General features: G+C 40.0%; 1 protein-coding gene across 1 annotated transcript; it reads left to right on the plus strand.

Moving 5' to 3' along the window:
* The first annotated feature begins 1,517 nt into the window (after positions 1 to 1,517).
* On the plus strand, positions 1,518 to 24,738 carry EXOSC7 (exosome component 7). The gene is made up of 8 exons (XM_060781779.2): positions 1,518 to 1,653; positions 5,911 to 6,012; positions 6,949 to 7,043; positions 14,829 to 14,994; positions 18,728 to 18,798; positions 21,495 to 21,615; positions 23,215 to 23,370; positions 24,497 to 24,738. The coding sequence occupies exons 1-8, from the start codon at positions 1,597 to 1,599 to the stop codon at positions 24,599 to 24,601; spliced, it is 873 nt and encodes a 290-aa protein (XP_060637762.1). The 5' UTR covers positions 1,518 to 1,596; the 3' UTR covers positions 24,602 to 24,738.
* The last annotated feature ends 1,972 nt before the right edge of the window (positions 24,739 to 26,710 follow it).

Here is a 26,710-nt window from a genome sequence, read left to right on the forward strand (position 1 = left end):
GGCCCAGCGTGCAATAGCACAGTAGGTCTTTAAACTTACTTGCCCAATGACGCACAGTACTCACATCAACACAATCACCATAAACAGCTTGCATTCTCTGATTAATCTCCATTGGGGTGACACCTTCTGCTGTCAAGAATTCAATGACTGCATGTTGCTTAAGTTGCATTGACTGACCATCTGCGCAGGGTTCCGTACTTCTCACAACTGTTCAATGCTAAGGCTTCCTGCCAAAATGGAACTATAGAGGACAGTCTACTGAACAAGCCAGTATCTGCCGCATACACGTACTGCCATCTGTTGAGGAGTTATGAAGGTGGAGGCATTACTTTTCATTCAGAATAGAATAATACCAAAATGTTAAAGAATAGTTGGGTGTCATTAGTATGCTCATACAGAGCTCTAAATCTGACAACGTTTTACAGCAGTTTTACAGACCTGTTACAATCCTAGAATGCTAACTCTAGAATCATCAAAATACACAACATCTACTCAAAACGGATGCTGCATACAAAGCAGTGACAACACCTATTCACAATATACATGTGCCATTATGAACAAATTAAGTTTTCCCAGTTGTTAGTTGTAACTCATTCATTCAGGCCAATCAGTTAGAATCTTACTGCATACTTCACTGACAGTTCTCTTGAAAACAGTGGGACTTATTTTGGGGGCAAATGTATACTTTTAAAAAAACATGAGTATAATCTCACATCTCATTCATGCACAATATGCATGCTATATATATATTGCTTATAACACAATTCTATTAAAAAGGAGACCAAGGCATGTAAGCCACCATCATGTCTGTATAATTTCTGAAAGTATGCATCTTTGCATTTTGTACATTTTTATATTGTTCTTTGACGTGGTTTTCCAAAAGGGCTCTGAGCATGAAGCAAGAAATACAGCCACCCCTCCACATTCGTTGGGGTTATTTAGGGTACTGATTCAGAAAATTGCAATGGATAGACATCAGCTCTATTTCCTTAGATATTGTCATCATGATTTTCTATAGGTGAGCAGATGGAGACTGGCATGTGGCATTTGTTCTGTATCTCAAACACTATAATGGATAGGGGGAAACTAGTACCATTCTTGAAATCAGCAGGTCAAATATACCCAGAAACAGGACTAACATTTGAGGCACCGAGTGAGTGTCGGCCAGTCATCAAATCTGCAAAAGTCAAAACTGCAAATGTGGAGAGACAGTACAGAGTGGACCCTTCTTATGTTGAAGTTGAGCTTGCAGGCCCGTAAGGGCTGTTAGGAATTATGGGAGTTGAAGTCCAAAACACCTGGAGGGCCGAAGTTTGCCCATGCCTGATCTAGTGCCATCACTCCCTTCCTAGGAAGGACTGCAGCAGAGGCGGGAAATTCCTAGGCGACATACAACGCAGCTCTGATCAGCCCTCTCTGTCTGGAACGCGGGAGTAAGGATGAATCACTCAGGGCGATGACGCAGGAAAATCGCGCCCACGCGCCAGCAGAGTACAGGGTTCGGGGCCTTGCGTCATTAGAAGGCGCAGTGAAAGCAGTAGGCGGGCAGACTGGGGGCGTTCTGAGGCTGCGCGGAAGGCTGGCTCTTGCCTCACCATGGCTTCGGTGGTGCTGAGCGAAGCGGAGAAAGTGTATATCGTTCACGGCGTCCAGGTAACGGCCGCGGGGAGGAGGCAGGGCCGGGGAAGGCGTCCCTCGCCTACTTCAGCGTTTAAACTGACTGCCCGTCAGGCCGCTTCATAACTGAAAGTGTCAGAGCATGTGCAGAGTGCATTTTCCTCTCTGCTGGTTGCGTATTCACACTCCTATGCTTATTTTTAAAGCCCATTATATGTGTTTCTCTATTGTGAACGAGCTACATACCCTCCTGATGTGCTTCAAGCTGCCTGTCCCTTCTACACTGGCATATAATCCAGATTGTCTGCTTTGAACTGGATTATATGAGTCAGAAGACGCATACTTCTTGGGAGGAGAGCAATGTCCAATCTCGATAAAATAGTAAAGAGTAGAGACATCAGACTGGCAACAAAGATCCGCCTAGTCAAAGCCATGTTATTCCCTTTAGTAACTTACGGATGTGAGAGCTGGACCTTAGGGAAGGCTGAGATGGAAGATAGATGCTTTTGAGCTGTGGTGTTGGAGGAAAGTGCTGAGAGTGCCTTGGACTGCGAGAAGATCCAACCAGTCCATCCTCCAGGAAATAAAGCCCGACTGCTCACTGGAGGGAAAGATACTAGAGACAAAGTTGAAGTACTTTGGCAACATCATGAGGAGACAGCAAAGCCTAGAGAAGACAATTATGCTGGGGAAAGTGGAAGGCAAAAGGAAGAGGGGCCGACCAAGGGCAAGATGGATGGATGGCATCCTTGAAGTGACTGGACTGACCTTGAGGGAGCTGGGGGTGGTAACGGCCGACAGGGAGCTCTGGTGCGGGCTGGTCCATGAGGTCACGAAGAGTCGGAGACGACTGAACGAATGAACAACAACATATGAGTCTACACCAGGGGTCCTCAAACTTTTTAAACAGAGGGCCAGGTCACAGTCCCTCAAACCTGGATGGCCAGATTATAATTAGGGAAAAAATTAGGAAAAAAATGAATGAATTTCTATGCACACTGTCCATATCTCAGCAAGCAAGAGTCCAAAAGTGGCAGGCTCAAACCCAGAACCGCAACGAATGGCTGATACCACATGAGAGACTCTCCCCTGGGCACACAGAAAACTGGGCGACTTGGAAGGCGCTGAACAGACTGCGCTCTGGCACCACGAGATGTTTGTTTTGTTCTGTTAGAAATGTAATACAATGGTCTGGTTGCCCCTGACACAATAAATAAAAATCTTATTTGTAGTGCAAAAACACTTTAAAACAATTATTAAAATGAAGAACAATTTTAACAAATATAAACGTATTAGTATTTCAATGGGAAGAAATGGGGCTACAAAATGGAATCCACGACATGCGAGTGTGGAGAGGAGCAAACCACTGTCCACCTGCTGCAATGCAACCTGAGCCCTGCCACATGCACAATGGAGGACCTCCTTGCGGCAACACCAGAGGCACTCCAAGTGGCCAGATACTGGTCAAAGGACATTTAATCAACTACCAAGCTTGCAAACTCTGTGTTTTTTTTGTTTGTTTTGTTCTGTTAGAAATGTAATACAATGTTCTTGTTGCCCCTGACACGATAAATAAAAATCTTATTTGTAGTGCAAAAACACTTTAAAACAGTTATTAAAATGAAGAACAATTTTAACAAATATAAACGTATTAGTATTTCAATGGGAAGTGTGGGCCTGTTTTTGGCTGATGAGATAGGATTGTTATTGTGTATTTTCAAGTCATGTACTTTCAAGGAGCCCCCGGTGGCACAGTGGGTTAAACCCCTGTGCCAGCAGGACTGAAGACCGACAGGTCACAGGTTCGAATCCAGCGAGAGCGTGGATGAGCTCCCTCTATCAGCTCCAGCTCCTCATGCGTGGACACGAGAGAAGCCTCCGAGAAGGATGGTAAAACATCAAAACATCCAGGCGTCCCCTGGGCAACGTCCTTGCAGACGGCCAATTCTCTCACACCAGAAGCAACTTTCAGTTTCTCAAGTCGCTCATGACACAACAAAAAAAAAGTAGTTTCTGAGCAAGGGCCAGGTAAATGACCTTGGAGGGCCGTATCCGGCCCCCAGGCTTTAGTTTGAAGACCCCTGGTCTACACTGTCATATAATCCAGTTCAAAGCAGATAATTTGGATTTTATATGACAGTGTAGAACAGGCCTCACTGGCAACCCTTTTAAATTTCTTAGGCAAGGAATCCTCGGAGATAGGTTTCCCCCAGTTTCTTCCTCTGTAATATAGCCTACAGCACCTGATATTCAATTATTCATTATTGTTCTCACATCCAAGTACTAAGCAGAGTTGACGTTACTAGTCTCCAAGACCAAACAAGATCTAGTTTTTTATACATCGTGTCAGAAGCAAATAGAGAATACAGTTAAGGTAAAGGTTTCACTTGACATTAACTCTGGGGGGTGGTGTTCATCTCCATTTCTAAACCGAAGAGCCGGCATTGTTCATAGACACCTCCAAGGTCATGTAGCCAGCTTGACTGCATGGAGTGTCGTTACCTTCCTGCTATTGATCTACTCAGATTTGCATGTTTTTGAACTGCTAGGTTGACAGAAGCAGGCCCTAACAGTTGGAGCTCACCCTGCTCCCCAGATTCAAACTGCCAACCTTTTGGTTAGCAAGTGAAGGGGCTCAGCGGTTTAGCCCGCTGCGCCACCAGGGGGCCCAAGAATACAGTTATAATGTATTTTAAAAACCACAAAGTTAAAAACTTGGCATTATGCTAAATTTCCTTTGAGCAGAAGCTGGCCACTTCAGGTGTCTCTGGTGTCACTATAAGAAAGTCCCCCATTGCGCATGTGGCAGGGCTCAGACTGCATTGTAGTACGTGGTTTGTGGTTTGCTCTTTTCCACACTCACATGTTGTGGACTTCACTTTGTAGCCCCACTCCTTAAGCTTAGGTCTGCATCTTGTGGTGCCAGAACACAGTCCATTCAGCTCCTTCCAAGTGGCCCAGTCTTCTCTGTGCCCAGGAGAGAGTTTGTCATCTGTTATCAGTCATTGATTGAGGTTCTGGAGTTTTACCTGCCACTTTTGGACTCCCACTTTCTTAGGTTTTTCTGTGAGTATCTCTGTAGATCTTAGGTCTAGTGTCTTTGTTTATTTAGGCATCTACATAAAAAGTTCAGATATTGTCAATCGTTTCAAAGGCATAGCTTATGGATAAGGTCAGTTCTTATCTTCACATTGAGCATCACAATTTCTTGAAAAATATGCATGAAAATAGGCAAGGAAGTGTAAACATCTCTGATGGACTTCTGTCCAATTTTCCGCATCTGAGATTAAGGAGGCAAGCCTTCTAACCAAACTTTAGATTTCTAAGGCCCCTTCTACAGTGATCCTATATCCCAGGATCAGATCTTAGGGTACTTCTAGACAGCCATATAACCCAGAATATTGAGGCAGAAAATCCACAATATCTTCTTTGAATTGGATTATCTGAATCCACACAGCATATAATGCAGGTCAAAGTGGATTTTATACGGCTGTGTGGAAGGGGCCCTAAATTATCTCCTTATCTCAGATTATCTGGTAGTGGAGACTCACAATGCAGTTTAAATCAGATAGAAGGGGCCTAAGCCATCTTCAGTCCCTTGCCAGAATGAAAACTTCATATGAATCAATGAATGAATTAGCATGCTGATGCACAAATACCTCAGTGTTTAGAAACCAATGCTTGATCATTGGTTCCTCATTTGGGGATCTCTGGCAAGTGTTCTGTTGTTCTCATACATTTGCCAGTGGCTCTTTTGACTTTGAACATCTGCTTGATAGAAATATAACAGGCTAAATTTCTGTCGACCTAGATACCTGTGAACAAACTGGAAAGTGCAGCAGACAAACTTTTCCAGTTTTCAACAGTTTATTCGTTCAGTTGCTTCCAACTCTTAATGACCTCATGGACTAGCCCACACCAGTTCCTTCAAAGTCAGCCAGTCACTTCAAGAATACCATCCATCCATCTTGCCCTTGGTCGGCCCCTCTTCCTTTTTCCTTCCATTTCCCCCACCATCATTGTCTTCTTCAAGCTTTTGTCCCATTATGTGGCCAAAGTACTTCATCTTTGCCTCTAATATCCTTCCTGCCACTGAGCCGTTGGGCTTTATTTCCTGGAGTATGGACTGGTTTGATCTTCTCGCGGTCCAAGGCACTCTCAGAATTTTCCTTCAGCACCACAGCTCAAAAGCATTTATCTTCCTTCACTCAGCCTTCCTTTGGAATCGTGTATGTACATTTATACTTACCTGTGTCAGTTAGCACTAAATAACAACATTTATGGGTCTTTTAGGAGGATCTTCGAGTTGATGGTCGTGGATGTGAAGATTATAGATGTATTGAAGTGGAAACAGATGTAGTATCTAACACAAGTGGATCTGCTAGAGTTAAACTAGTAAGTACACCTAACTAATCCTGCTGCAAGTTTCTATGTGTTTTTAGCTAAAAGCTACAAGGGGTGGCTTACTGGTTGGGCAAGCAGCCTAGAAGCTAGGAAACAGGTAAGGTATAGGTGCTACATAACTTGAAGGAACTCTCTGGTAAGCTTTCTGAAGGACAGAGAATGCTGGCTCAGAAGCAGAGATCAGAAGAAAAGGTCTTCAGGGATTTGAAAAAAAAGAGAATAGGAATCAATAGAGAAAGGGAGTTGAAGGGAAAAAATACAGGATCAATGGAAGGTCATGGTATTATCAGAATTGCTGTGGAAATGGGTATTTATAAATTGTATCGCTACATGTCAAGTTGAGTTAACCTGGGACGTCGTCAGAAGAATTGTATTATCATTTATTTCTATGGCTAAATTTTGGCTGCCTAAGAACTACTGAGAACTCCCCCCCCCCCTAAATATAGAAATTAATTAAAAGTTACATTCATATATTAAAAATGAAGAAAAATACATGTATGAAATGTAGAGTTGAAAGCTGAAGGGCTCAGTCAAACTCGGTCCTGCAGGCAATATATGTGTTCATCCTACTTTGTTAAAATGACATGTATTTCTTAGCATATGCTGTGTGAAATCTGCAGTTACAATCATGCTTAACAGCCCTGATAATAGTTATTATTGTGAGGAATTACAGCTATTGACTATGTTATTATCACCACATGTTAAATGCAGATGGTTCATTAGCAGTGCTTACGCATTTTAGCTCTTAAGATAATGCATTAGTTGGTTAACTTGTTTCGTACTTTGCATGATCTTTCAGAAGTCTAATATGGTGATTTTAAAGCTTTTTTATTTTTTAAGAAGTGCAGGATAATGCTCACCAATATAGAAACTGGAAGAATTGAGTGCCAATGGAAAATCAAAAGATTTGCTGTTTTTTTTTAACAGGGTCACACAGATATCCTAGTTGGAGTCAAAGCAGAAATGGGAGTACCAAAGTTGGATAAACCAAATGAAGGCTTCCTGGAATTCTTCGTTGACTGGTTAGTACAAGCTGCTCATAGTATAAATTAAAACATATACCATGAATACTGATTTGATGTTAGCAGCAAGACTAAGAATGCTATATGTCTTTTCAAAGTTTCCATGACGATGTTTCCAAAGACGATGGTGATAAATTGTGCTGATCTGGCCTTCCTCCATGGACTCCAGATGACATACATACTGTATATGCTTGTGTAGAAGCTTACCTCACGTATGTCAATGACAGGTTTTGGGACCAAAATTATGAGTTTTGATATGATTGATGTAAAATTCAAGAACAAAACCTTGAGGCTTTGGACCCATTGCATCAAGTGTTTGAAATATCATTTCTACCTGGGGACCAGCTCCTTCTGGCCACCATTGCTGTCATTTTCCCATTCAGGTACTCCAAAAGCCCTTTCGCTACCCTGCTCAAAAAAGAGATTCCTTTTTTTGGGGACAAAATATAATGTACATTATTAATGCTCCCCCCCACCCCCAAAAAAGATGAAAGCCTAAAAGAAGCAGACCCACCACCAGCTTTACTCTCGGTTGCAGCACCACTTCAGTCACTTTGGAATGTCTGAGCAGGAAAATGGCACTAGTGGTGGCTGTTTGGTTCTATCCCAACTTGATAGGAAAAGCAGGAGAAGGCATTTTTCTTTTTCCAATAGGTTTTCCTAAAACAGACCCTGTTCTCAGTTATCCATCTGGGAAGAACCTAAAAGAAGTGCTGCTTCCATACTGTTCCTTGCTATGGCTCTTTGGCACTACTTTGGCTTGGTGGGGAGAGCAGAGGGAGATCAGTGTGTGTTTTATGGTAGGTTCTCCCAGAATGGCCTTCGCTTTCCAGGGAGAACTTAAAAGGAGCACCCCACACACCCTCACTACAACCCCTGGTTATCTGCAGCCAGTCCACTGGTCTCCTCAGAGAAGAAGGGGGATGGCAACAAACGCCCAAATGACTGCTTCTGCCAGGGCCTTCTGCTATGGCTGATGAAGCTACTAGTTTTTAGTCTTTCATTTTTCTTCTCTGGCTCCTCTTCACTGCCCAAACAACCACCCTTGGTTGTCCATAGCCAGTCTACTTGTCTTAGAGAAAGTGGAGAGCAGGCATAACCACTCTCATGCTGTATTTGTGCATAAGTTTGTGATGCAGTCAGTTTCACTAGAAAAAGCAGATCTCAAAATGTAGCAAATGATTCTACTGTCTTTTATTTTGAATCATGTTTCCAAGCCATTTCAAAATAAGAATTCATCTGATAGAAGTTGTGTTTGTTGATCTATTAGTCAGGACCCCAAAATGGAAATCATAAGAAAGGTGAAGTCTGGTTTAATTTAAAGGAGGGGAGATTCTTAGATACCTTTGGAAAGATAATTTCAAATACTGTAGTCTCTAGGAGGTTTAAGATGTTTTTGTTTCCTTTCTCAAGGCTTACTTAACATGTATATTTCATTCAACTCATGCGTATTGTAGAAACCAGTGTTTTGTAGTGGTTTAAGTTTTGGACTATGATTCTAGAGACCAGTATTCAAATTCTTGCTCAGTCTTTAAGCCCCGAGCAAGTCTCTGAACCTCAAAGAAAGGCAACCCACCTCTGAACAAGTCTTGCTAAGAAAATCTTATGTTCACCATAGGTTGGAAATAACTTGACAGTATTTGGCAGAGCTCCCAGTGGCACAATGGGTTAAACCTTTGTGCCGACAGGACTGCTTACTGACAGGTCAGCAGTTTGAATCCGGGGAGAGTAGGTTAAGCGCCCTCTGTCAGCTCCAACGCCCCATGAGAGAAGCCTCCCACAAGGATGGTAAAACATCAAACATCCAGGTGTCCAGTGGGGAACATCCTGGCAGACGGCCAGTTCTCTCACACCAGAAGTGACTGCAGTTTCTCAAAAAAAAAAAAAAAAAAAAAAAAAAACCAAAACAACATATAGATTTGGATAAAAAGTTAGTTGACATCCATGTTCTGCCTATTTTTGAGTGATTGGGAACCTTTGACTATGAAATGTATTATTAACAAAGTAATGCCCAGGAATACACTTGCTTTCTTCATAAAAGTTAAGCCATTAAGCCTCCACTAGATGGCACCAATTGAACAGATTTTAAATACCAGAAGTGTTTTCTTTTTTATCATTTACTGAAACTTCCTTGTATTGAATGTATTTTGTAGTGTGTGTATCTGTGTGTGTGTATGTATGTGTGTGTGTGTATGTTTATTGAAGAAAAATCTTAATTATACATAAAAGGGGAAAGAGGAAAATGAGGGGAGGGTTGGATTAGGAAGGGAAGGGAAAGAAAAAAAGTAAAAATAATAAATGAGGGGTGTTGGCGAGAAAGGGAATAGTGCAAAAATAGGGAAATAGATTAAAGGTAAGAGTGAGGTTGTGGGGGAGGGTTTTTTTATGATCCTCCAGCTATTTTCAGCAAGATAGGTTAAAGCTGCTGAGATTCACTCTTTCATACACTGTTAAAGGCATGGGAGTCTTGTCTTCTTTGTCTAGAGCAGTGATTCTCAACCTGTGGGTCCCCAAATGTTTTGACTTTCAACTCTCAGAAATCCTAACAACAGATAAACTGGCTGGGATTTCTGGGACTTGTAGGCCAAAACACTCAGGGGGGGGGGGGCACAGCTTGAGAACCACTGGTCTAGTGGTCATTAGATGCGAGTCTTCCACTATAATGTTTATGTTTTAATTGCACTGTTACTGAAATGAGGAATGAATCAACTAGAGTCTGGCTTTTAAAAATGTTATATGTTGAGCAATATTCCTGAATAAGAGAAATACTTTTATGACTTTGTGCTTAAAATTCAGGCAACTTCTTAAGTCATGAAGTGTGCAACCAAGATGTTGAGAGTTACCACTAAGTTGTTTTCTTGATCTTCATCAATGCAATTTACCCAAACAAATCCCATGAGCAAGTATGCAAGCTTCTGATTGATCTAGTTAGATATTGGGCGTGTACACATATTACATACTATATGTAATAGGTGGGCAATGTATGTGATTGTCATGGGAAGAGTTGCTATGACATTTGAGATTAATGATTATTCCAACTTCTTGTGACAGGAGTGTGAGCAATAAATCATTGACTGTATTGTCGAAAGCTTTCATGGCCGGAATCACTGGGTTGTTGTAGGTTTTTTCGGGCTATATGGCCATGTTCTAGAGGCATTCTCTCCTGACATTTCGCCTGCATCTATGGCAAGCATCCTCAGAGGTAGTAAGGTCTCTTGGAACTAGGAAAATGGATTTATATATCTCTGGAATGACCAGGGTGGGACAAAGAACACCTAGCTCCAACAGACAAGAGTTCTTTGTCCCACCCTGCTCATTCCACAGATATATAGACCCATTTTCCTAGTTCCAACAGACCTCACTACCTCTGAGGATGCTTGCCATAGATGCAGGCAAAACGTCAGGAGAGAAAGCCTCTAGAACATGGTCATATAGCCTGAAAAAACCTACAAATCATTGACTGATTGCAGCTTCTATCCTTGAAAGTAAAGTTCACTCATGGGAAGAACTGTTATAGCATCATAAAATATTTGTAATTTTTCCAGCTTTTCATGATAAGAGTGTGAGCAATGGAACATTGGCAGACTGAAACTTCTATTCTTGAAAGGAGAGCTCAGTATGGATGGAAGAACATCTGGGTTTCCCATGAAATGGGTGAACAGGACAAAAGAAGTCATATATCCCAACAAATGACTCAAGTAGCATTGCTTGGTTATCATACTTGGGCACTGAATGTTTGCCTTTTTGTGATTGTAATCCGCCCTGAGTCCCTTCGGGGAGATAGGGCGGAATACAAATAAAGATTATTATTATTATTATTATTATTATTATTATTATTATTATGTTTTTGTGTGTTTATCATAAATCCATATTGATAGAAGCAACAATAGCAATTCAGCAATGAAATGATGCAGTATAAGCACATCTAGGCAGCAACAACACTTACGATGCATAGTGCAAATTATTCAAGGCATTTTCATTCATTATCTCAGTAATAGCATAGCATATTACTTTGCTTTGAAAATATAATTTATAATTGTGGCAAAATGCTAAGCCTAAAGAAATGGTCTTTAGATGTTGCTATAAAAGCTATGCATTTGTCTTTTAATTGAACATAGCACAGATCTCACCCTCGGTGCATTATAGATTTAATATGGTTTGATGTCCATGTGAATTGTCTATTAAATCTCTACTGCAATTTAGAAATGGAGTTTGTTCACAATTATGTAGAGGCTAAATTGTCCAATCCAGGTAAATCAGATACTAGTTAGAGCTTTTTCTCCCAAGGAAACTTTTAATGTCCCTTCATAAACATACTGTTAGAAGTGTTCAGATTCTATTTGCTTGAGTATTTTTCAATGCATGATGGTTTCACTGGGACATATTGGTTTTTTTTACTGTATTATTATGAAAGAGACTGTTTCTACCTGATGTTGAGCAATCGGCTTTTTCCTGTAGGGCTGCCCTATGGCACAGCATGAATTTAGAGGACATCTACATATGGTGGGCACTGTATGTTCAACTCTTTTAAGTAGTGTTTATACGTTTATTTATTAAAATATGTGTATGCTACTTTCAGTCTAGACATCTCAGAGTGGTAGATAATTTGGCTAACACTAACCTGGGAGATCTCTAATGCAAATTATGTCACTTACCATGCATATTATGTAGGTTACAAGAATTGTTAACTTTTCGTATGTGAGATATGGCAAATGAGTCATAAGAGCCGAGCTTCCTTTTCTCTGCCAATCCCACAAATTCTACAAGCTAATTGGAACAAGTGTTGCTGGCCAACTGTTTGTCGTGGTTTGACTTTCTGGCTTCCTGTATCAATGACAGTTCCTCTACTTTTTGGATCCCTTCTCTTGGAATAAATGTGTTTTCAGACTAATATAAACCTTGCCTTTGCCATGCATGTTCTCAACTGGGCATCTCTCCTGAATGTTGACACTCACAGTATATAAATATTATTGCTCTATAATAATTTGATGCATATTTGGCAAATAGTTTGAGCCAATGTTTTCCCCATGCTTTAATGCACCAATTCCCATGTTCACCCTTTCTCCCAAAGTGGATGACTAGAATGGCAAAACAATCAATGGGTCAAGGTCAGTGGAAATGCAGTCTTTCTTTCCAGTAGCCCCTTGGGCAACATGTAGGGGTTGCATGGCAGATGCACTTTTTGTCTTTATCAGAATAGAAATCAAACCAAAGTATAAAGTATTTCTTAAAGAAAGATCATGCTTTGCTGTGGGTTGGTTAGTACATCATAAGAACACTGAAGGGGAAAAGCAAGGGAATTATATCTGTACGTGGGGAGGTTCTAATTACTGTTCTGTCATAGTCATTTATTTCTCCCACACTGCCGTGGTTTTTTGCATGTTCTCTGGGAAAAAATTCTGTTAGAACATTCTGAATAGGACATCATTATTTAATTGCTTTATTGGTAAGAGAAAAGTGTTATTGAGTGATTTAAAAGGTGTCCTCAATCAGTCAAGCAGCAGGTGTTTTCTTTGAGATTTTATATATATATATATATATATATATATATATATATATATATATACATATACATATACATATACATATACATATACATACACATACACACACACACACACACACATATATAAAAAATTTTAATTGCAGGGTTTTTTAAAAGCCAGAGTGGAGGTCGAAGACATCATTTCTTATCTCACACACGGGAAAAGTTTATCTCTGTTGGGTTTGCATCATCTACAGAAATAAAGTGTGAGCTTTCAGAATTATTGTGTTCGCTAATATTCAGATTTGTTTTATTAATGCATTACAGTTTGGGGTGAACAAAGTTCAAAAACTTTCATATAAACCTTTCCGCTGAGTGGCTTCCAGGGGACATGTGAACAATTTTGCTATGTTTTGCATCTCCCCAAACCATTTTAGGCCGAGGAGAGGCCTTTTCCTTTAAGCAGGGAGTGGTTTCTGGTTCATGCCCAATTAATTTTTTCAATAAAGAGCATCTCCTGGGCTTCAAACAGGCCAGGGAGTCTCGGGAATGGGTGACACTGCCCCCTATTTCCTAGAGGGCATTTTGGGACAAAAATTGTTTTGATTTATTTTCTTTTGCAGGGTAGTATTACCCCTACAATGGGAGCCCCCTGCGGCGCAGCAGTTTAAACTGTTGAGTTGTGGAATTTGCTGACCAAAAGGTCGGTGGTTTGGATCTAGGGTGTGGGGTGAGCTCCTGCTGTTAGCCCCAGCTTCTGCCAACCTAGCAGTTCGAAAACATGCAAATCTGAGTAGATCAGTAGGTACCACTTTGGCAGGACGTAATGGAGCACCATGCAGTCATGCCAGCAACATGATCTTTTAGGTGTCTATGGACAACGCTGGCTCTTCGGCTTAGAAATTGAGATGGGCATCACCCCCAAGAGTCAGACATGACTAGACTTAATGTCAAGGGGAAACCTTTACCTTTTACTACCCCTCCAAAGGTACTGCTGGGCCCCCTTACCTCTGTTATACAAGCACCCAGGCCATTCAGGACAATTTTATACCTCCCTGCTTCTTGCAGATATTAATTCAGCTACAACCTACAATGTTGCAAAGTTCTGTGCAGCAGCATACAAAATCCGTCCCAAAAGTTAACTGTTTGTCCAGTAATCTTCTTCTCTGAATCTACAATTTGGTGATGGATCTGGGCATTGTATGTTTTTAACCTGTTTCCCCTTCCCTTCCGCTCCCTCACCCATATTGTGCTTCAGTAGTTATATTTGTATTTTTAATGTGCCAAACATACCAAGTTTGTATGAAAGTGTGACTCTATTTCCTGTGCCGGTCAATGACCGAAATAAATGATTTGATTTGATTTGCTGGGCCCCCTTAACCCCTGATAGTTGCCCAGAGTTGTCATTATTAGAAATACTAAGATTTCTTCATTTGGGCCACTACTGTGGTTGTCTGTATCGTGCCAGGAAGACACCCTTTTTCTTAGAGTGCTGCTATGGAATGTGGGGTTATGTTAGAGTTGTCTCTGCTTGAAAACGGGGTACTTAGTTGCCCATAAGCATGATCTTTTCATCCCCACTGTTCGCCACAGCATTCTGTGGTTTGACATGCCTCAGATTGGTATTCAGTGTAGCCCTTTGCTAGAACTGCTCACTGCAGTACTGAGAGTGCTGCCTGGAGATTTTGTGAATTGTGGTCCAAAAAAGTAAGACTTCTTAGCTCTGGTTTATGCCAGTACTCTTGTGTAGGTGGCTTTCCACAGGGGAGGGGATTGTATGTCCTTTAGAAATGCTTTTTATGTGTTGAAATAAAGATTCCTTTAGTAAAAATATAAATAAATTCAATGCAGCAACAGCCAATTAAAAAAAACAACAGTGATGATGCTGTCACTTTGATCTGTTCTCACCCACTGCATTTGTCTCCTTAATCTGTCACTTGTCAACAGGCTATGTTGTTAGCAATTTTCTGCTTTGTTCCTTATTCTTAACCCGAATAAAGAATGAATTAAATGTTAAATATTATAAAGGAGAATATTATGATAAACTTGGTGACTAAATGAAAACGTGTGTGTATGGTAAACTTGAGGACTATCACTATTTATTCCTTGTTATTTATGCCTCAGGTACTAAATTTTCTGTTAAAAAAAAGAAAATAACACAAAAACTTTTCTATCTAAAGAATACTTGTGTTGATTTGTTCCATTTGAATTTGTTTGTGCCCCGTGGCAGGAAAGGAATTACACATAGTGTTCAGATTTTTGCCAAGAATCCTTTCAAAAATATTAATTGTTCCTTCCAGTTCAGCAAATGCTACTCCAGAATTTGAAGGCCGAGGTGGAGAGGAGCTGGGGACTGAAATTGCAAACACCCTCTACAGAATATTTGACAATAAGAGCAGTGTCGACTTGAAGTTGCTTTGCATTAGTCCCAGAGAGCACTGCTGGGTGCTTTATGTTGATGTCTTGGTAAGTAAAATAAATTTAAGCATAACACCAAATTTGAAAAAAAATCTTTTTCTGGTTTGAAAGTATTATTTCCTGTTTAATTCTGCAGTACTTACTTTGAAAGTCTTGTTAAACTTTGTTTTTGTGGCTGCCACAAACTATTGTTGTCGATTGTTAGCCGCTCTGAGTCCCTCTACGAGGGAGAGAGGGTGGGATATAAAACAAAGTAAATAAATACGTTGAATTGGTTAAGACTCTGTGACATATTCATTCAAAAACTATAGCAAAATGTGCGGCAGGATGTCCTGTAAAAACAAAGTTTTTGCATTTTAATAAACTGTTTTCATGATAGAACCAATTAGGAAATGACATTCATAATCCAGGAACAAAAATTGTGTTACATAGCATAATTTAAAGATGAGCTTCAGAAAACTTATTGCTTGGTTCAATAATTATGATTATATTTCTCTCAAAGCTGGGGTAGATAGTGTTAATGTAACCACATCCGTAGATGCCATTTAGGTTGATCTTCCATTATATCATATTGCTCTGTGTAATGAAGGATCCTAATTCATTGTGGTCAGGCACACCTCCATTGCAGAGCCAAATTCAGAGGCAGGGCAGCTTTTCCATTGCTTCAAGCAAGCATTTTTGTGTTGAAATGGTGATTAGTTTTCTGACTGCATCAGCCCCAGAAAATATCGGCTCCATACATGTTGTCCAGTTTGGTTCTGCAAAGCCTCTTCATGGGAATACAAAACAAGATTCAGGAGGGTCAACACCTTATTTTTAGGACGACTCACCACTTCTGAAAGGGTCAGGAGCAGAAATGTTCATTTCAGAAGCAGAAATTCATTTTTTAAAAAGTACACAGGAGGTCATATGTGAACTCTAGGGTAGCATAGGGTATAAAAGCGGGGCCTCCTGGCATATGATTTGTGTCCCTGCTTATAAACAACATATGGGGAATGAGCACCTTGTTTTGAACCAAGTGGTTGCTTTAAAGCAAGGGCCTTCAGACTTTTAAAGCAGAGGACCGGTTCACTGTCACTTAGACTATGCACACTGCAGATATATTACTTGTACTGCAAAAAAAATGGAAGAACAATACAGTATTTAAAATGATGAACAATTTAAACCAACATAAACTTGGATTCAGGTTTCAATGGGAACTGTGGGCTTGCTTTTGGCTGATCAGATAGTCAAGTTAATTCAGGTTGTTATTGTTGTTGTTGTTGTTGTTGTTGTGTGACTTGAAGTTGTTTCAGACTTAGGGTGATCCTAAGTCTAAAGTTTAGACCAGGGGCCGTGTGAATGACCTTGGAGGGCCGCATCCAGCCCACGGGCCTTAGTTTGATAACCCCTGCTTTAAAGAGTTACTTGCTGTGTTTTTGCACTGAAATTCAGTAGCTTGGCAAAAAATGTAAAGGCAAATTTGTGTGTGTGTGTGTGGGGGGGGGGGGGGGTTACCAGTGCTGCAATGATGACAGACAGTTGCAGATGGTACAAAAATGGCTAAGGGGACATATAGTGAGTTGTTTCATATTGTCTTATACTTCTTTCATTTTGTTAGCACTCATGTAAGCCTCATTCTGGAAGAAAGGCAGGATATATATAGATAGATATAGATATAGTGGGACTGCAGTGGCGCAGCAGGTAAAATCACTGAGCTGATGAACTTGCTGACCGGAAGGTTGACGGTTCAGATCAGCAGAATGGGGTGAGTTCCTGTTGTCAGCCCCACCTTCTGCCAACCTAGTAGTTCGAAAACATGCACATGTGAGTAGATCAATAGGTACCATCCTAGTGGGAAGGTAATGGCGCTCCATGCAATCATGCCAGTCACGTGACCTAGAAGGGTGTCTATGGACAATGCCAACTCTTCGGCTTAGAAATTGAGATGATCACCATCCCCCAGAGTTGGATGTGACTAGACTTAATGTCAAAGGGAAACCTTTAACTTTCAGTATACAGTAGAGTCTGGCTTAGCCAACCTTTGCTCATACATCATTCTGTATTATCCAACACACTCTGCCTCCTGCCCGAATCCACAGCTGTTTCAATACATTGTGATGTTTTGCGGCTAAATTCATAAATACAGTAATTGCTACATAACGTTACTGTGTATAACTGCTTTTTCTTTCTGTCTTCCTGCACACAATTTGCTCTGAGCTTCCATTGTGCTGTTCTTGAAATGTGATTTGTACTTGAAAAATCTTGGAGATGAGGAATGGTCATGAAAGGCATCCAGTTGTTTAAGGAAATTACTAGCTTTAGACAGGATCCTCAAATAACACTGTTCAACGGAGAAAAAGTTGCGGGCCTGAAAATAGTTGTTCTTTTATGATTTTGGGGTGCTGAAAACGAAAATGACATTTAAAAATGTATATTGGCTCTAGTTTTTATGATATAAGCAATCACGTGATCACGTATGGTTGAAAAAATGCATGTTGCGACTTACACTATGGAAGATTCTAGAATATTCTAGAAAGTTTGATGACGCAGTATTAGTGCCATGTGCAAAAGCCAGAAAACCCTATATAACGCCAGGCTTTTGAACGGTGAGGGTCAGTCAGTTGAAAACTGGGACAGTATCGTTAAACATCGTTTTACATTGTTCTTTTTACTGTAGTTATGCCTCGCACGTGTGTAAATAAAGCACGATGGAAAAAAGATATCAAGGCCAATGGACTCCGTCAATGCTGTCAGACTACTGCTGGAGCATTGTAAGAGAGAATCCTTTCCTTGAATACAAAAGAAAAGTCAAGAGAAGCAAACAGGATATAAACTAAAGTCACGATTAAAGCGACATTTAAACTTTCAGACTTTTCAACTGCATTAGGCCTACTAATATAGTTTCTTGCTGCACAAACATAAACAATAGACTAATTAAATAAATATTTCTCATGTATAAACTATTGGCAATATAATTTGACTAAAATGTAGTAAATATTCACGGTTTATATACATGCAGTAAGGTTAGGCGCATTATCATAATATTAACGAATTACCTATTGTGGAGAAAATTGAAATAGCTGTTGCATAAAAACCAGAGCCAATTAACACATTTAATTATTATATTTGAATTCAGCATGTTAAATTTATTAAGAAACGGCACATTTCGTTTCCAAAACTGAGAAAAACTGAAAATATTGTAGAACAGTGTAATGGAATCATTTCCCCAATACTAGTATAGTATGTCCAAACTTTGATGACCCAGTTTTAAATCAATTAAATATCTTCAGCCATCTATTACTTAAGTACATAAACTTTGTACTGAGGGCTTTTCTTGGTCTTCTTACTAGTTAAATACTAAAATAGATCCCTTTGAATAGTAAACTCAATCCCATGTGGTTTTATGTAGGTGGTTTAGGATCATTTCATATTACACATGTCCTTCTGTCCAAAGTGTTTTTGGCTTCATAAGATACTATCTTTTTAATTTATTTACTGGAAAGCACTATATTTTTATTTAGATTTTAAACCATTACCAAAACGAGAAAAATATTTGCACTGTCTAATCCCCAATCTATAGCCAATCCCTGAGATCCAAGCCAAAAAATCTGCAGGCTTGTTTTTTGTAAAGGTTTGTTTGATTAGTCCTCTTATCATTGAAAACATTTTGTGATTTGGTGATTTATATTCAAATATATTTGAGGGAGAAACAGCACAAATACTATACATTCAGAGGTTTTTGGATTGCTACATTTGTAAGATTTATCATATAAAAGTAACTATTATTTTTTTCTTTCAGCTGTTGGAATGCGGTGGCAACTTGTTTGATGCCATTTCCATTGCAGTAAAAGCAGCTCTATTTAATACCAGGTAAGCGAGCATACATGATTTTCAGAAGAGAATTTATGGAGCAAAAGGCTCTGTTTTAGCCTGAATCAGAGATGGGTCACTCTCTCCATGACTCCCAGTTTAGTTCTCCAGCCAGGTTCAAAACACTGTAATTCCATCAAGCTTCCTAACTTTGCCAAGCGGTCTAGTTAAAAACATCTTGTCCTGTGTTTTTCTTCTTGCTATATTATATAATCCTTACATAGCAGTTTGGCCAAGTACAAAACAGTTCTGGGCTGTTTATTTGAAAGGAAAAAGCCCCAACTTTGGAATAAATCTGTATTATTCTGGGAATGTGCCTTTCCTCTGTCACAGATGGGAAGGCTGTTCTAAATTATTTGCTGATATAATTTTATTTGTAAAAAAATTACAAAATGAGAACAAAACTTTATTCCAAGGTTTAATGAAAAGCCCTTCTATTCTGGTGTTTTTGCGTGTATTTAAAACTGACTGTAAGCTAGTGATAACAAAAGAAATTGTCAGCTTTGAACTGACTGAGTGCATGTAACTATTTGTGGTAAATGTGATAGATCATAACTATGATGCTATTAGTAAAACAAGAAGTGCTGTGTTGTGTGTGGTGCTTTTTCATTTTACAGTTGTATCTTCCCCCACCTGATGCTCTCCCAGATGTTTTGGGTAAATTCTAAACAACACCAGTTAGAATGCCCAATGATCTCAGATAATGGGAGTTGTCATCTAATTTCTGTAAATACTGTAGAGAAATACAATTTTAAAATATAGTATTAAACTGCTGGGAGAAATCATCCATAGGCATGGAGCGGGGTTTTATCAGCATGCTGATGACACCCAAATATATTTCTCCGTGCCTTTAAAAACAGCCTCAGCTAAAGACAGCGTGTCTCCTCTGAATGAATGCCTGGAGACAGTAATGGGCTGAATGAGATCATCATCATCATCATCATACTTTATTTATATACTGCCCTATCTCCCCAAAGGGACTGCTGGAGGGGGATGATGAGGCCCTCCTGGGCCCAGCTTGGAAGAGGGAGATGACGAGGCCCTCCTGGGTCCGGCTTGGAAGAGAGCGATGATGAAGCCCTCCTGGGTCCAGCCTGGAGGAGGGCGATGATGCCCTTCTAAACCTGGCTTAGAGGGGAGTGATGACGAATTGAGAAACAAATTGAAGCAGACAAAACAGAGGTGCTTGCCATCAAGTGTCCTAACCTGGGGGTGGAGGTGTGTCAACCAGTCCTGGATGGGGTTACACTCCCCTTGAAAGACTGTGTTCACAGCTTGGAAGTGCTCCTCGATGCATCTCTCCAAATGTTAGTCCATTTAGATGTGACTGTCAGGAGTGCTAACTACTAGTTTCGGCCGATCCACCAGTTGCGCCCTTTCCTAGATTTGGAGGACCTTAAGATGGTAGTGCATGTGCTGGTAACTCAAGGTTGGACATCCTTAGTGTGTTTTACATTGGGCTACCTTTGTACCAAGTTCAGAAACTCCAGTTGTTTCAAAATACGACAGCCAGATTGGTTACAGGTACATCTAGGAGTGAACTTATTACACCTAAAGACCCTCCACTGTCTGCCAGTTAGTTTCCAGACAAAGAACAAAGTGTTAGCCTTATAAAGCACTACATAGTTTGGATCCAGGTTATCTACAGGATCGCCTTCTCCTGTAAAATCCGTGCCGAACACTTAGGTTCTCTGAGGGAAGGCTACTCCAAACAACCAGAACCTGACTGGCCACTGTCACTCAGAGGACCTTTTCATTGGCTGTCCCAAGACTGTGGAATGACCTGCCAGAAGAGCTGTGACAGCTAAATGAGCGGTCTGAATGTAAAAACCATCTAAAGACAAATTTTAAACTTGCGTCTTGTGTTTAATCTTCTGTGTATTTTAAAATGTATTTTGTAGAAATACATTTTGATATGTGTATTTTATAGAATATTTTAGATGATTATGTGTTTTAGCTATGTTGTAACCCATCTTGAACTATGAGGAGAGTCAGATAAGAAATAAAGATTATCATTACCATTAAAGGCATGAAGGTTGGGGGTAGATATTGCAGCTTGAACACTCTTCTGGCTAGACCTAGATTTGGCTCTAAATGGATGTTTGTTGATGATGCCACACGGCAGATGATGCTATCACCCAGAAATACATCAGAGTGGGACCACATTATTGGAACCATATTTATTACATATTTTTATTTCACACATTTATATCCTACCATTTTTCCAAAGAGTCCAGGATTGCTGATAGTGATATGAAACACACTAATAATTCACTGACACGCTATAGAAGCTGTGGCACCCATATAACCTTTATACATGCTTTGTTATCATTTCTCAATTAAATTGCAAGCAAATGGAAGATTATTGAAATGGTCCTAGTTCACACCAAAACAAGCTATATCTTCATTGGTATAACCTGTGCATTTGATATGTCCACAAAGCATCAAATGCACAGCACACTGTTCTGTGAATTTAACTTTTGTAGTGGGCAATGCTGCTGGCCCCCGCTTTCCTTGTTGTCTGTCACACAAATTATTATATAAGCATTTATTCATGGTATTAGAATAAAACATGCGACTCTTCAGTTGGGTATCTTCTGTCGTATTTGAATGTTTGGTAGAGAAATGGGGTAGATTCTCATGACACATTCTCAAGGGTGGCATATTGGTTGACATTCAATTCTTTTTTTCTTCAGGATACCCAAAGTGCGTGTTTTGGATGACGAAGGAGGACGGGAAATTGAGCTCTCCGATGACCCCTATGACTGTATTCGGCTTAATGTAGATAATGTCCCCTGCATTGTAACACTGAGCAAAGTAAGCATCTGAAAATTCTTGAGTGGTCTTCTCTACAGTTGTCTCTCTTAAGAGGTTGACTGCCTACATTTTTATTGTCACAGCAAGCTTTCAATATCAGACAAGGTTTTTCTAGTATACCATACTCATTTTTCATTCTTTCCAAAGTAAAGTAGTAGGAGATGGAAGCAAAACTTGCATTGTTTTACTTGATGGTCAGAAGGTCAGAAAATAGATACTAGATCGGCCTGCTTGAGTAGTGTTTAACAAACCAGGTGCAGCTACCAGCAAGGCCCTGTCATTCATCTCACCTTAGATCAGTGGTTCTCAACCGTTGTAATGCTGCGACCCCTTAGTACAGGTCCTCATATTGTGGTGACCCCCAACCATAACGTTATTTTCATTGCTACGTCATAACTGTAATTTTGCTACTGTTGTGAATCATAATGTAAATATCTGATATGCAGGATATAGTTTCAGTCACTGGACAAATTTGGCACAAATACCCAATACGCCCAAATTTGAATACTGGTGTGGTTGGGGGTGATTTAGTTTGTCATTTGGTAATGCTGGAGTTGCTGGGATGTATAGTTCACCTAAAATCAAAGAGCCTTCTGAACTCCACCAATGATGGAATTGAATCAAACTTGGCACACGGAATTCCCATGACCAAGAGAAAATACTGGAAAGGTCTCGTGGACATTGACCTTGAGTTTTTGGAGTTGTAGTTCACCTACATCCAGAGAACACTGTGGACTCAAGCAATGATGGATCTGGATCAAACTTGGCACAAATATTCAATATGCTGAAATGTGAACACTGGTAGAGTTTGGGGGACATAGACCTTGCCATTTGAGAGTTGTAGTTGTTGGGATTTATAGTTCACCCACAATGAAATAGCATTCTGAACCCCACCAATGATAGAATTGGACCAAACTTTCCACACAGAACCCCCATGACCAACAGAAAATACTATGTTTTCTGATGGTCTTTGGCAACCACTCTGACACCCCCTCGCGACCCCCACAGGGGTCCCGACCCCCAGATTGAGAAACACTGCCTTAGATGGTGAGGTGGAATACTTTAAAGATTAACATATGGATAATCTGATGAAGAGGCCATCAAGACATACAGGGTACTTGTACTCATAGGTAGGGAAGAGTATATTCAGTCCTCCATATTCACTGAGGTTAGGGACCCTCACAAATATTTTTTACCTGGGAGAACACCACTTTAGGAATCTCTAGATCCTCCAGGGCATTTCTTTAACTACATGGCTTAATACTATGGGATATGGGAACCAAAGTTTTGCACGATCTTCACAACCTCTGAGCATGGCTGCCATAGATGCAGGTGAAATGTCAGGAGAGAATGCTTCTAGAACATGGTCATAGAGCCCAAAAAACCTACAACAATCCCTTTTGCAAGATCTTTAACCTTTTTTGCAAAGTTGACCATAGAATCACCCTGGAAGACCTAGAGTTTCCTAGATATAACATATAGTTGTCTATTGGTTCTTAATAGAAATATGTGTGTTTGTATCCTCAGAAGTATTTCTGTATTCACAGAAAACTATGCCTAGAATTGCAGCTTGAGTTTCTTGCTTGTTCCTTTTTTCAGATTGGTTATAGGCATGTAGTGGATGCCACCCTTCAAGAGGAAGCATGTTCCTTGGCTAGCATCCTCATTTCTGTGACCAGTAGAGGTACCATGACTTGTATGAAAAAAGTCGGAAGGGGGAGCCTTGATCCAGAAAGCATATTTGAGATGATGGAGGTCAGTGGTACTTCTAAATAGTGATATCATTCCAATTCTGGTGTGCATTTGATATGTTAGGATTTCTGGGAGTTGAAGGCCAAAACATCTGGGGACCCACAGGTTGAGAACCACTGAGATAGAGATTCTGAGAGTTTTAATACAAAAAAGTAACTTTCTCAAGGTTGGATAAATACAGACAAATTCAACATGTGGTGCATCTACATTGTAGAATTAATGCCGTTTGACACCACTTTAACCACAATGGCTTAATACTATGGGATATGGGAACCAAAATTTTGCAAGATCTTCACAACCTCTGAGCATGGCTGCCATAGATGCAGGTGAAATGTCAGGAGAGAATGCTTCTAGAACATGGTCATAGAGCCTGAAAAACCTACAACAACCCCTTTTGCAAGATCTTTAGCCTTCTTTGCAAAATAGTGTGGTGCCTCACCAAACTATAATTCCCAGAATTCCATAGCATTGAACCATTCCATTTCAAAGGGACTGCATTAATTCTACAGTGTGGATCAAGCATGGGCAAATTTCGACCCTCCAGATGTTTTGGACTTCAACTCCCAGAAATTACAGCCATCTTACTTTGTTAGGAAAAGTCCAAAACATCTAGAGGGTCAAAATTTGCCCATGCCTCGTGTAGATGTAAAAAGATAAAGATAAAGGTTTTCCCCTGACATTAAGTTCAGTCGTGTCTTACTCTGGGGGTTGCTGATCATCTCCATTTGAGCCAGCGTTGTCCGTAGACACCTCCAAGCTCATGTGGCCGGCATGACTGCAAGGAGCGCCATTACCTTCCCGCTGAAGTGGTATCTATTGATCTACTCACATTTGCATGTTTTCAGACTGCTAGGTTGACAGAAGATGTACCCACAGACTAATTTAAAGCAAGAAAACTTTGCTGTGGTTGAGTCTTACTATATGTTAAAGAGAAGCACAAAACTAGTTTTTCGTTATTTTTTTAAGTAAGCCTTTAACCAGATTCAAATGTAACTGTTTGCTGTAGGTCAGTTTTTGAAACAATAGCATTCACATTTAAAAATAAACAATCTATATGGTATGTTTTCTTCTTGTTAAAATTCTCCTGTGTCATGCTGTGTTCATTTTTTTGTTTCCATGTGCATACCAGACTGGGAAGCGAGTGGGGAAATTATTACATACATCCTTGCAAACTATCTTAGAAAAAGAAGAAAGTCTTGGAACAGCGCGGAAAAAGGTTGGATTCCTGGGATGAACTCCATCATTACACTGGTCTTCTTGAACAACAATCAAGGAGGGGGGTCATTTTTCTTCCTTCCTGTTTATTGGTTTTTGTTTTTGTATTGTAAAGATGAATATATTTTCTTAAATAAAGTTACGTGTTTTCTCTCCTCTTTGATTAATTGCTTCAAGACTGGTAACAGAGCACAAGATATTCCAAAAAATTTCACAAAAATGGAAGAGAATGTAATGATTGTGTCATTGGCAGAATACACTACTATATCACCATAAAATAATTAGAGAGTTGTGCATAGAGTAAAATAATGCTGCAGAGGTGAACTCTCTGTTTTATGCTGCTGCTGAGGAAGGTGTGTCCACTTTATTGGCAAGACACTCTCCAACACAGACATACAAAGCCCGTTTTCTCCAGACAGACAACTGCCTGCAAACCCAACCGGAATTGCTGTCTGGTCCATGAATAGACTTTGCCATGGAAGCTTTAGCCATTAGAGCTGGTGGAAATTTCCATGTGTTGCTGCGCAGTTACTGCCACGTTTTCTTTGTCATGCATCCAGAACAGCAATAAAAGGAAACATCTGTATTGCAAATTGTTCAGCGTTTGTCCCAGAAACATTTAATTGCTTTTGCTCAGAATGTAACATCCCAAGGCCTCATGGAATAAAACAAGCATTTCAATAACTCCTCAGGGCTTAGTAAGAAAAGAGAGAGAAAAAGAATTAGTTCATCCATTTGACAAAAATGCTTTGCTTAATGCATCCATTATGAAAATATTCTTCTGAAACAAAACAATGGTAATTATAAGGCAAATCAAGAGGACTGCAACTAAACCCCTTGAGAGCAGTTCAAGAAAACATTTGGAGTAATTGTCCCATAGAAACCTTTTCAGCTGCAGATTTTTGCATAAGAATTTATTTATTTATTTCAGACATTTATATCCCGCTCTTCTCACCCCCGAAGGGGGACTTAGAGCGGCTTACAATCAGCATTCATTAGACGCCAAACAAACAATAGCAATAAAATCACAATTAAAACGTTAACTAACCAATAAATGAAAACATTCAATTAAAATCTAACAAATTCAAGACCAAGTCCACATCCAAAGTCATAATCCAAGGTCTGTCCGTTGTCTATCAAGGAAATAGTATACATTATTAATGCTGTGCCTGCTGCTCGAATGCCTGGTCCCATAGCCATGATTTAAGCTTTTTTCTAAAGGACAAGAGGGAAGGAGCCAACCTGATTTCAATGGGGAGTGTGTTCCACAGATGGGGGGCCACCACAGAGAAGGCCTTGTCTCTCATCTCCACCAGTCGTGCTTGCGAGGATGGCGGGATCGAGATCAGGGCCTCTCCCGATGATCTTAAGCTCCGAGATGGATCGTAAAGGAAGATACATTTGGACAAGTGAATTAGTCCAAAATGCAGTATTTCAAGTGTGTTCAATCCACCAAATTACTATAATCAGGAAAAAAATGAATGAGGAACCATTCGTGAAATCGGTTCTCTGGATTTCACTTTTGTATGGTGAGCACTGAGAAGGCCACAACTTGAATTAGACTGGAACTTTGAGAGCCAGGCCAGCTTAGGCACACCAGAATCCCTGCATTCAAAGAGAGTGTTTTATGCCCGAAACTTATATGTACCTCACCATATTTAAAATAGGCAGCTTCCATCAATGTTGTGCATTTTATGGAGATCTTAAGGTGAACCTATCACATGGAGTTTTTTGTCTCAAGATTCATTTGGAAGAGGTTTGTCTTTGTCTTCCTCTGAGTGAATGTAACGTGGCCAAGATCATCCATAGGGTTCCATGACTAAGATGGGATTCAAACTGAACAATCAAATCACTACAGGTATATACTTACAGTTTGTATGTTCCTCCAGATCAATGTTTAGGAATTAATTCTAATTTACGTATCTGCTGTCACCATCACAATTAAGTGAGTTCTAAGCTTAAGCAGGACATCCTCTTTTAAGAAGTAGATGGAGCTAATCTCCATAAAAATGCAACTTTTTATGAATTTCTTGGCTGAATCAGACCTTCATATCAACACTAAATATGTTTACAGCAAAGTCCTGCCAGATAACTATGGAGGCTTCCAAGTAGACACAGTGTAAAGGGT

This window comes from Anolis sagrei, chromosome 6 (genome assembly GCF_037176765.1).
Source record: "Anolis sagrei isolate rAnoSag1 chromosome 6, rAnoSag1.mat, whole genome shotgun sequence".
Lineage (NCBI taxonomy): Eukaryota > Metazoa > Chordata > Lepidosauria > Squamata > Dactyloidae > Anolis > Anolis sagrei.